Genomic DNA, 12,694 nt, shown 5'->3' on the forward strand with positions numbered 1-12,694 from the left:
AGAAGCCGAGGCCGACAGGTCACATCCGCATTTAATACACCTTATGCACAGAGGCTGCAAAGATGACAAAAGGAAGAGGAAAAACACTCACAGCAGTCAAGTCATTCTGATTTTATATTCAGTCTTTGCAAATCAAAGATGTCCTATTTTTTACTATTCATTCAAGGCAAAAAGTCTACACAGAGCATGTCAAAAGCAGTCATTGAAAAACAGTGAAGACGACAGTCTTGAAAATACGTTTAATGTCTAATCTTATACAAAAGTGACAGCATTTTCAAAAAAATATCAAATCCTGTATTTATAGCTTCTCACTATCATACAGCAAATATTTGTTTCATCATCTAAAGAAAATACAGCAGCAGGTGATAATCTCTACTTTAAAGATGTGATTGCTTATATTTCATATTGTAAACAAATGCAGTATGTCAATCTCAAAGCACAAGTCAAAAACGAACTTCTCAGCAATTGAACTCAAAATGATGCATAGAAATGTACAAATTCCATTGCAAAAGCTTCAGGCCAGAAGTTGCTCACACTTGACATAACATGTGATAAAGTTACTACACAGTATATAGTGACAACTGGAGTTTTGTTTTTATTTATTTATTTTTTTACACAATAGATTAACAGGTATATACCCTTTTCACTGCTAGGCAAAGAACTCTGCTCACAAAAACAAAGGGGTTATGAAACAGTTTTCATGACCTCAAGAAATACGAATATACATTGAAAAAACATCCCATATATACTGAATTTTAGCCTAAATGTTCCAGTAATAAATTCTGCCTATTTCAGGAAGAACCTAGAAGTCTAGTTACTTTTACAAATCCCTTCTCCAGAAAAACATCACTTACCAGGGTTGCTTTATCTTTTCCTACCTCTCCCTGTTCCCTGCAAAGATATCTGACCAGTGCAGTTCCAAACTGGAGTGCTGCTGCTGCATGATCCATTCATTTGGAATGAGTGGGGTTTGGTTTTGTTACACTGATTTAGAATCTAAGGCTGCAGGTATCAAAAAAGCACTTGAGCAAATGTAAGTCAATGTTCTCTTATGTTAATTAGTCTTGCCAAGATCTAAGCCAAGTCTGTTGGGACAGGGCAGGGGCTACTGGGGCTTGTTTAAGGTTAGTGAAGACATGCACTTCAGGTTCCTCCTTCTAGGGTTACAGATGCTGGTTGTAAGCTGAGATGTTAAATATTTTTGTTCAGCTCCAGTATTGTCTTCCCAAGACATAAACTACACATCTTTGCTATTAGCTTTCATGACATTAGATTAAAACCAGCCACAGCCTGATTGGTTTCTCCTGTAAGAACACTGCAGGACTTTGCCATAAAGGCTGAGACTTCTACCAGGCATCATCACCAGGTCACCCTGTTCATTTTGAAGAAGTCCATCACATGCATGCAGGAAGTCACGACAAGGTACTGGAAGAGAGTTAATTCACTTTCACAGTTCCATGATACAAAGACTCCCCTAATGAGCTACCATGTTAAGCAAAATTTGTTCCTAATTCTACTTACAGAAGCTAAGTTAGGATATCCCCAGCTGGGGATGAAAGAAACTGTCTGTGGTCTAAGTCCAGGCTATGAAGTACCACAAAGAGTGCCAGAACTCCTCATTGACACATGGCTGTGTGTCTTGGTAATGCTAAATTAGCATCGCAGTGAACCCCTTGCATGCTCTTTGCACAGATATGGCAAGAATATGAAAACTTACTGCGTGCCTCCAAGGAGGAGGGACAGCTACACAGCAGTGCACAGGCTTCTAGACATTCATTACTCCCCAATTACACTTACTCAGTGAGGTATGCAGACACCTGGCTGAGAACAGAGGACTTCTCCTATCACAACATCCAGCAGAAATCCAATGAGACCTCCTCATTCTCAACCGTGGCAGTAAGGATCTTTGTAGCTCACAAAACTAAACTGTTGGGAAGGGAGTTGTCAGGTTGGGTTGTTTTGATCTTTTAAGCTCAAGTTCAGTTTCCAGGGACTCTAAAAAGTCTTCTGGGTTTACACAACCCAGCAGCAAAGTCAAATTTTAAAGGACTAGAACCCAGGTTAAAAACAGGGAAGTACCTTACCTAAGTGGGGATCAGTTTCTCTTTACACAGACCAAGCCAAACTTCCAACCACCACAGAATGAGAACTGGCAAAATGATGTCCTCATTTGCATGCATAAAACTCACATTTGTTGATTCAAAGTTAGCTGCACATCCAGGTTATTTAATTTGCACAGAAATGCCTGTTTGTGAACACGAACAGTGCGCTGACGAGTCAGACCGAGTGTTTCCAACGCGCGTCTTCTCCTCCGCAGTCCCAGACTGAGCGATTGTTTGAGTATATACAAAATGCTGAGAAAACCTTCAAGTTCACATCCTCTGTCTCTTTAGTTTGAATTACTGTAGCACGTTCAAAAAATTAGATTTATTGACAAAAAAAGATCTTGAAACACTTTTTATTGGCATTTTAGAATAACCTGAAAATAGACAAAATATGACTATCCATCCATTCAGTGACCAGCACAAGTCTGGCAACAAAGACTTAAAGCATTCATGGAAATTGAAGAATTAACATTATTAAGTCCTTGGGCCTGCTTCTTTATCATCCTCACTTGGCAACTCCTGTTTTTTCAAGGAACACTTGCCAACAGTAAGAACCACAGACGTTAGTTTGATTTCTGCTCTTCGTAATTCATTTTAGTAAACCGAACAATTATGCCAGCGTATGAGCACGGTAAATTTATGCAAACTGCTCCTTCATACCTCAAATGCACATACAAGAGGCAAGAATTCTTCATAGCCCCAACGTTACTGAAACAAAAACTGTAAAAATCTCTGTAAGTAGTGGATGAAGGTGGAAAGCTACAGTATTTTGCTGCCCAGAATGTGTTCAACGATAAGGCTGCAAGAGATAATAAAATTCAGGGTCAATGCAGGTTTTTCAAAGCAGTTATTTCACAGTCTCAAGAATTCTTAATTAAAAACAAATTCATCCTTATCAGTTGTTGCTCCCTCCCACTGTGTGCCCTATAAACAACCCCTCTCTGAATCAGAGAGGCTAGGATATGCTCTCTTTCAGGAATTATTACAAGGCTTTTCTCCCCTTCTTTGCCTTATAGAGAAGGCTTTCCAAGTAGTGGAAGATGAGTGTTAGTATGTTTTGTCACACTTGATAGAATTTTACCACCTTAGTGTATTTAGTTAAGCATTTCGGAAGAATTTGGCTGCTATTCATTCCACTGACTGCAGAAAAAAAGACATATGTACTAAAGCTCCTTACCTGCCCTACTAGATCTTACTGAATACCCACACCTGAAAGTATTACATTTTTGAGTAATTCAAAACCAGTATCAGATACTCACATGGGGACCACCAGGCATTGATGGAGCACCAGCAGGACCAGATGGCACTTGAAAAGGATTAGGGGGCATTGGATATAGTCCTGGAGCTGGATATGATCCTGTGGGTGGAGGAAATGGACCTGGCGGTGAAGGTCCCCATGTTCCGGGTGGAACCGTACCCCATGGTACTGTTGGCGCAGCCCCTGGAGTCTGGGTAGGAGCAGAGTATGGCCCTGGGGGTGGATATGGCATGCTAGGTGCAGGATACTGCCCTCCCATTGTTGGTCCCCATGCTCCAGAGGACCATGGCCCAACAGGAGCAGGAGGTGCAGCTGGCTCTGTTGGACCACTGTAAGGTCTTGGAAGCTCTGGAAAGGGCATATTTGGTGGAGGATATTGCCCTGGTGGGACAGGACCTGGCACAGTTGGGGGTGGATATGGACCACCAGGAGGAGGGCAAGAGGGTCCAGTAGGAGGAGGAGGAAATGGAGCAGGCGGTCCAGGGGGCATTGAAGGATACATTCCTGTTGGAGGAGGTCCGAATGGCACGCTGGAAGCAGACGTATTTGGTGGCAGTCCGGCGGGTGCCGTAGGGGGAGCGCTTGGGTTGTTCCACGGGTTTGAAGCTGGCCAACCCTGTGGTGGCTGACCAGGCTGCTGACCAGGTTTTGTACTGCTCACTTTGGAGGTTTTAGCAGGCGACTGATCTGGTAAAGCATCTGCCAACTAAAAGATAAAGCAGCAGTGAGGACGTAAAACGCTACTGGCCTTACTGCAGACATTCACCCACTACGTGTTCTATGGTTCAGCTGCCAAAATGGGAGGAGGAAGAGCTCTTCGCTGCTGCACAGAAATGATTACATTCATTTTTGTGCAGCTCCTATCACTAAGGCAAGGAGGCATTCTGACACGCCACATTTAGAAATCCAAAGATAAAAAGCGACCTACCACACTTAGCAATAAGCAATTTCATCACAAATCCAGGAAGCTTTTCATAGATTTCCATTGTGGCTACTCTGGCACTACTAAAGCACAACTCCTATCACAGCAGAAGAGAACCCACAAAGCACCTGGAAGCTCCCTGTGTTTAATCCACAGGTTGCTAAATCTACCCAAAAGGAAAACACCATGACTGCCACACAGAGGAAATGGCCTCTCAGCTGTAAACTCCCCTTCTTCTCGGAAAAGTATGTCAGCTTTTAGAATGAAGTAACAACTGGCTGATCTTCAGGAAAGAAAAACTGTTACTTACCGAAAAATCATCAGTTCCAGACATTTTGCTGAAAAGTAAGGTAAGATAAAGTGAAATTTGTTGAAAGTAATAAAAGTATTTCAAGCAAGAGTTCAGGAGACAAATTCGACACCTGTCTCATTCAAACCACACTTAAGTGTTGAACTGGCAGCACCTCTTAGCAGTGGCTTTGTTTAAATGACTGGTCCAGACAGACATGTGCCACCCAAATACTTTCCTCTTGATAAAAGTTCTCAGAAAAAGGAAAGTTCTCAGCCTCTACCTGTCTCACCTCAGCCAGGACTCACACATAATGTAAATTGGTCACATTGCACTAAAAAAAAATACTTCAAATATTGATATAGCCTACCCAGACAGTGATGCCTGACAAGCACTCCAAGTCTTTTCTAAACTGGGACTCAGAAAAGGTGCAGCAGGCTGCTTGCAGGTGAAGTGAATGCATCTAAACCAAAACATGATTAGATCCCCATGCAGATCTTATTGTCAGAAATAAAAGTATTGTTTGCTGATAGTTTATCCCCAGCTCTTTCAGAACACACTAAAGGTATGGATGCTCTTACACTCACCGACTCTTAACATAGACATGGCAATAGCATCATTAACAAGTACCTGACTTCTAACTTCTCAACACTTCCAAGAAGCAATGACTTGGACCAAGAAGTCATGTGTTATCTGGAGCTTTCCAGAGCTTCACCACAGTAAAGCCTGACTGGCTTTGTCTATCTTCAATAGCCACAAAACAAGGGGCAGCTGAAATTACATTCATTTTAACTGACAAAAAATATTGACTAGAGTTGAAGAGATGTTAAAAAGATGACCAAGAGCAGGTGAAATAGGTGAACATGTCCCAGTGCAGCCAGAAAGTTTTAGAGGAGAGTTTAAGAGATGGAAGAAAAACGCAAAACAGAAGAGTACAACAAACACTACCACAAAGATGACCCCCACAAAAAAATACTACTTGTTTTTCATGTTGATGAGGACTTAACACAGAGTCTCAGAGACAGAGTTCTGTACAGGTGGCCTGTGATAAAGAGGCTTATTAGCTCCATTAGATAAATTACATAATGCAAATAATGAGCATCTAGAGTATTCTCTGAAATTGTGCTGTTTTAGTGCTGCCTACACCTTTTCCTACTCTTAGGACAGTGCTGGCACAGAGCAAGAGGCCATTTAGCTCAGCAGCCTGTTTTACCTTCAACAATGAGCAGTAGGAAAGAGCAAGAATAGAGATGACACTCACTCTAGTAGTTAAACGATTCCAAACTCAGAGTGTGCAATTTCTATGGGATAACAAACTTCAAATAACTTCCACAAGCATATCTAGTTACCTTGCTTACATCTACAACATCCATTGGCAAGAAACTCAACAGGGCTGCTGTTTGTTACACAAAAAGGTACCTTCTCTTTTGTTCTAAACCTGGACCTTACTAGTTTCAGTTGTTGCTCCCTCGTTCTTGCAGCTGAGGAAATCATCAGGTCTATTCTTATCCACTCTGCCCATGCTGATCATTATTCTACAGATTTTCACCATTTTCTTTGAGCTGTTCCTTCTCCAGGCTGAGCTGTAGCTTGTTACACTGACCCTTGTGCAGCCGCTTTGATTATTCTTGCTGCCTCTCTTTGAGGCTTTTCCTTTTGTATCTTTTGAGATGAATGACAAGAAAGAACCACACAGAATTCAAGATGTGGGATAACCACTGATTTATAGAGTTTCCTAATCATCTTCTGGTTTGCCTTCTATTTCCTTCCTAATACTTCTTAATGTTTCATCTGCTTTTTGATCACTACAGAAATGACACTTCTGTGGCAATATTTCATTCCTTGGTGTTAAGGGTCAGCTCATCATTTTATATATGAAATTATATGCACTGCTCTACATTTATCTACCCTGAATTACATCAGATTTATCAAAGTTAAATTATATCTGCCATTTTATTACTTAATCCTTACTTCTCTGGATGGCTTCACATCAATAAGACACTGCTCATCTCATTTCCCAAGTTATTTATGACCACACTGATCAACCCAGACACCTGTGAAAATACAATGAACTTCTTGAGTTCCACCTAGTAATTTAAATAAGCCTTCTAGGAGCACCTACAATTTTAAATAAGCCTTTTAGGAAGTACCTAATAATCGAAACAAACATTTTAGAAAGTACCTACAAATTTAAATAAAGCTTTTAGGAAACACACATCTACAAAGCTGGCATCTTGGTGGCAATTGGTGCATAACCATATGAATCCAAAGGTTTGTTACAGCTTCATTAGCTTATGAACAGTAGAAGTTACTTCAAGTAAATACCTGAATCTCTGTATCAGATCAATGATTGCTGGTTTAAAGTTCAGAAACCAACTTAACTACATCAGGAAAGTGAGAGAGACATATACCAAACAGAGCTTGACTTCTCTTCAATAAATCTCTCTTATACTAAGAGAGCTCATTAGATTTTTTTTTTTTTAATGAGCCATGCTCAATCATAACCAGAAGCTGATGTGTGCTTTTCAGTGTAGTTCAGTTTACCTATACAGACACAAACCCCACTTAATATAAGTCACAAAATGTAACAAAAAAAAATCATTAATATAGGAAAAAAACAAAACAACTGTTTACACAAGTGTACATGTCAATTTATTCCTAAGGAAAAAAAAAAAGCCAAACACAACAGGTTAGCAAAGAGCAAGACCAAAACAGGCCAAGAAGACCACCCTTTATTTAGGCAGATGGAAAGGTGGAATAAGACCAACTGAAAACCAGATCAAAGAGAGACTGACAAAAACCTCCAGAAGAAGAGAGAACATATGCTGCAAGAGAACGAAGGGAGAAAGGAAAAAAGAGACCTGCAGGAGAACTCAGAAGAAAATGCTGTGATCTGTCAGCAAAGTGACAAACAGTAGCAAATTCGACTCAAAGCAGTGGATGAAGACAGCTTGAAACAGGCCTGCTGACAAAACCCAAATATCCCCAATATTTGTCAGCAGATAATTTCAACTATGCCATGAAATTAAGGAAACAATTCTGCTGTACGAGTTATGGGAAAAGAATTTTAAAAAAGCATAGTTAAGCAAGCATAGCTTATAATGAGATTTAGTGGCTTTTTTCCTTTGGCAAGCAGACTAGAGCAACATTTGTTGGCAACATTTGGAATAACCGAGTGAATGCCAAGCATGTCAAGGATCTTCTTACAGACAGGATGGCCTACTTCAGGGACGTTCTTTAAACATAGATGGAATCTGGGTACTGCCACCTTCATTTAATAAAGAAGAAGCTGAAATTACTGTTAGACATGTTCAGTCAACATATGGACTAATTTGTACTTTAATCTAGAATTTACATTCCATTCAAGTCATTTGACATTAGTGTAAAGAATTAAAAAACCACCTTTCAGAAATAACAGTTGTTTGTAAAAGTATTGCCCAAGGCATCCACGTGCTCACAAATTGGACTTGGAGACACTGTCAGGCAGAAGACCTCCAAGTAGCTCCATTTTAAACCCATTACTCAAGAGTTTAGAAAGATGTGCTGAATGGTGCCTTGATTTTGTCAGCAGAATCAACAGATGGACCATTTTCTCTTGAAGCTTTCCTAGAAGAGCACTGCACAAGCATTGCTATGAGCAGAGAAAAGCCAATTTGTGTCCTGAACATCCATCTTGCCACGTTTACTTATTCTTTCCTGGAGCTAGGAGGAAGAAAGAGTGAGTAGGAGGAGGATTCAGGAGTTTAAATGACTTGGCAGGGAGCAGAAAGTCTAGAGAGCTGGTAGTAACCAAAGTGAAGTCCTGCTCGTATCCACTGGGCTGCAAGGCAAGATTTCCTTTGTTTTCCGAAGGCCAACACGCCTGGAAACATCCCCACTTTTGCAGGACATGCCAGCTCCAAATCGGCTGGCCAGGGCACCATTTCTGAAAAAAACCCCAAAAGGTGTCTTGGAGCAGAATCTCTCTCATCCTTTATGCTGGAGAGGGATAAGAGAACATGAAGGACCTCACTGCACCTACTCAAAAATCTCACACAGCCAAATCTTCAGAGCGCAGTCCAAGCCCTCCTGGACTCCCATGAGCTGCTGCTGAAAATTAACAGCAGGTAGGTGACAAGTAAGCCTGCTGCACTCCATGTGGAAGATGAAGAAAGGTTGGGAAGCACTTCTCTGACATGCCACTGCCAAACTAGTTCAGCCAACAGCATTCAGGACCAAACAGTGATTTTTCAGAGGGGTTTGTGAAAACCCTGTTTCTGGAAGCATGGTGTCACGTGTGGTATACAAAATCCATCCCACCGAACAGCTTCCATCATAAAACAGCTCCACTGTGGTTTTAAAAAGCTTTAAATTCTCTTTGATTGCATCCAGCCCAAGCAGAACTGATGGATATAGTAACAGTTTTTCCCATGCTCTTGCCTTTCATGGCTTTCATCCATCATCATTCCTTAAAGGACCTTGTTAGAAAGAGCTGTCCAAAACACTTCTTTCTTTTACTGAAGCTATCCAAAACTAAGCATCATAATTTTTTTGAGTTGTGTGACATTTCCTGCACACTTGATGTGCCAGATTTAGTTCCTGTCTCCATGATCATCTTTCAAACTCAGAAAAAATGCCTCCTAGATGCAACAGGCTCTGCTGCATTTCCACTGGGTGGCATGGCTCGATCAGCAAAGAGGCTCTTTTGTTACTGTAACATGACTAATACCTACCAGCATAACCTCATCTACAACAAGATTTCTGCCCACATAAGTGTAACTACCCAACATAGCTACACAGATAAAATGGAAGAGACACCAAATCTTTGACAGCTTCTAAATGTTTTTAAAAATATGCAAATTTCTGCAGCTTACACCTTCAGGCATTAAGCATCAACATTTTATAGCTGGCCTTTCCCTATCTTTGATGCCTTTATGCTACTGTACCACGCGATCACTTTGTCTGGCATGGATATTTATTCATTGGGAGAATAAAGACTGGTAAAATGACTGAAGGGGAATACCAACAGTTACATCATTAGGAGCTACATCAGATTTGGTGATCTCTCTGCACCTCTCCATGTCTGTTCTGACTGACACAGAGGACAGAATTCAGATTTTCAGGACGGATTTATTTCAGATCAATAATCAAAATGTTGCACTTGTTACAAATCATCAACTACCAGATAATTCTTCAAAACAGAGGCCTTAACACTTTGGAAGACTTGTAAGCTATAAAGCCAAAAGGAACTCTTAATCTGTTCCACATTTCCACCCATGACAGGACATTGTTTCACAGCTGCCTCCCCACCAAGACCAGATCTTATCACTTCAGATGATCATCACCTCACAAGCAGATGGTTCCAAACCCAGCAGACATTTATCACTTCCGAGGTGGCTTGTTAGTGTGCCAGCTGTGACACAAACCCAGTGGAGAACAGTGGAGTCTCCCCTGCCAAAGGTTACTCCCCTGTCCAAAGCATCCTTCCCTGTGAACCTTGCAAGAGATGTTAGTCTGGCAGCTTCCACAGTTGCCTCTCAACTCTCAGAAAGAGATACGGAGTCCACTCCTATCACGTTATCCTCATGTTTAATGTGTGCTTTGTTTCTCATTTACAGCTTTAGCTTCCGGTTGTCAATCCTTCAGAAGTCTTCTTGAATTAGCCATAAAAAGCTATTTAAACGATATGTGTTTCCCTTCTACCAAAGCTATATGCTCAAGAACTAACAGTTTAACTACTTTTATTTGTTTTGGATGAAATAAACATACTGACCCTGAGTGTTAGTGACACCCTCACTGGAGGGGTTTTGGTGTGTCACATTCCCCCACCAATAAAAAAAAAACCAAACCTGTGTGTCATATTCCATTTGTAGCCTCAAATGGACAAGACCAGGCAGACAAAACCACACCCCTTCCTGCTCCTTAACAGAGGCTCTTTACAAGGATAACTGCTTTTCAGGGTACAATCTCACTGCACAGAGTTGGCATCCTCCACATCTTGATTTTGGCACTGTTAAAATGTACTTGAATGAACTCAAGTTTTAAGCATATCAAAAATGCTTTTTCTAAGACTAGCTTGGTATCTATTACAAGTTTTTATATCAGTCACTAGTCTCCACAGATCTTGGGGCAGGTAGCTTCAGGGTGTGTCAGTTTTGGTTTTAAAAAAAACGAATAATTTATTCATAGAATTGTTTGGGTTGGGAAAAATCCTTTAAGATCGTTGTGTCTAACCATTAACCTAGCTATGTGTTCTGACAATACAGTTGAACAGCATCAAATTAATAGTTTTCCACGAAATTTACCCAGAAACAATTTCTGTCTCAGACATGAAAACTGTCAGGTAAGTAGTTTTCTCCAAGCAATTTGCCATTTGATACTACACAGTGCTAGCTTTCCCGGATCCTTAAGGAATTTAACATTTGATAAAATTAACTTCCCATGAACTGTGAAAATTAGACGTTTTACCGTGAAGAACCTCTGAGTTCAACACTCACTTCTACGCCGTCCACATTCACTTATATACTCACTTACAGATTTCGACCATATAGCATAAACAGAAGCCGGCAAAATATTTCATCCCGTCAAGACACAGCAGCTACCACGGATACACAGAGTAAAATAGGATCCACCACAAACGAACCCCCTCTGCTGTAGGCATGAGCAAAGCCAACCCCACGCAACGGAAAGCGGCCGCAGCCATTAGGCCGCCACCGGCACCCCGAAGCGATCCGCCCTCCCCAGGCGGTGGGTCTCCCGGCAGAGGGAGGCTGATTTCTGCCACTCCCTCGACATCAGCGACTCCCAGTACCGCCGCCCCGCAGCTCACCGGGGCTGGGAGAGGAGGCGGCACCCCCCGCCCGCCTCTCCAGGGGGTTTGAAACGGGAAGAGCCAGCTGCGGCCCGGCTGTCCCCGGGGGCGGTATAGGACGGAACCTCCTCCCTTTCCTCCCACCGTTCCATCCCTCCCTCCCGCTGTCTAACGGGCCCAGCGAGCGAAAGACCGCGGTTCCGGGCCAGCGGGTACCTGAACGGGAGAAGCGAGGTGCAGCGCAGGCCAGGAGCCAGGCAGGAGGCGGCGGCCCGCAGCACCACCGCCACCCCGACGCCCAGGCGGAAGCGGAAATGCGTTACACCCCCCGCCTCCTCACCCGCGCGTAAGGTCACGCTATTGGCCACACCCCCTCCCATCAAGTGAGCCTCGCCCCTCTCCCCGCCCACACCGCTGCGGGGCCACGTGACGACGTCCCCCCCTCCACTCACTCCCGCGCGGCGCGGCTTCGGGGCGGTCACGTGGTGCCTTGCAGCCCGCGCGCGTGGCGGGGGCACGGCGGGACGAGCGGGGCCTGCCGGGCGTGGGGCGTGGCGGGACGAGCGGGGCCTGCCGAGCGTGGGGCACGGCGGGGCGGGCCCCGCTCCGCCCCCCGCTGCAGGGTGTGCTTAGCGGCGGCAGGGTGAGCTGTAGCCGTTTGCCGGCTTTTTGACGTGACCGGCGGATAGGATGTCATCCGGAGGGATCTGGGCACGCTGCAGAAGTGGGGTCTTGTGAACGTCGTCAGGGTCAACGGCGCCACGAGCGAGGTCCTGCACCTGGCTCTTGGCAATGCCTGGTATCATCATAGACTGGGGAATGAAAAGGTGGAGAGCAGCGCTGAGGAAACGGACATAGGGGTGCTGGTGGGTGAAAAGCTGGACGTGAGTCAGCACCGTGTGCTCCCTTCTCAGACCCAGGCGTATCTGGATAGCAGCCAGGTGGAGGGAGGGGATTCTGTCCTTCTGCTCGCATTGCTGAGACTCCACCTGCAGTGCTGGTGCCAGCTCTGGAGTCCTCAGCACAGGAGGGACATGGACTTGTCCAGAGAAGGCCACAACAATACAGGAGCTGGAACCCCTCTGTTGTGAGGACAAGCTGAGAGAGTTGGAGTTGTTCAGCCTGGAGAAGGCTCCAGGGAGACCTTCCTGTGGCCTTTCAGTACTTAAAGGGGAACAGTACTTAAAGGGAGACAGGCTTCTAGGAGGGCCTGTTGTGACAGGACAGGTGGTGATTGTTTTAAACTAAAAGAAGAGAAAGACTAGAGAGAAGAACAACTTTACAACGAGAGTGGTGAAACTCTGGCCCAGGTTGCCCAGAGAGGTGGTAG

General features: G+C 43.6%; 1 protein-coding gene across 1 annotated transcript; it reads right to left on the reverse strand.

The window, feature by feature from the left end:
* Positions 1 to 216: 216 nt before the first annotated feature.
* Positions 217 to 11,744, reverse strand: MAPK1IP1L (mitogen-activated protein kinase 1 interacting protein 1 like). The gene is made up of 4 exons (XM_054400677.1): positions 11,581 to 11,744; positions 4,596 to 4,623; positions 3,365 to 4,069; positions 217 to 2,904 (listed from the first exon to the last, which is right to left on the reverse strand). The coding sequence occupies exons 1-4, from the start codon at positions 11,742 to 11,744 to the stop codon at positions 2,893 to 2,895; spliced, it is 909 nt and encodes a 302-aa protein (XP_054256652.1). The 3' UTR covers positions 217 to 2,892.
* Between the last annotated feature and the right edge of the window lie 950 nt (positions 11,745 to 12,694).

The sequence above is a fragment of the Indicator indicator genome, chromosome 4 (genome assembly GCF_027791375.1).
Source record: "Indicator indicator isolate 239-I01 chromosome 4, UM_Iind_1.1, whole genome shotgun sequence".
Taxonomy (NCBI): Eukaryota; Metazoa; Chordata; class Aves; order Piciformes; family Indicatoridae; genus Indicator; species Indicator indicator.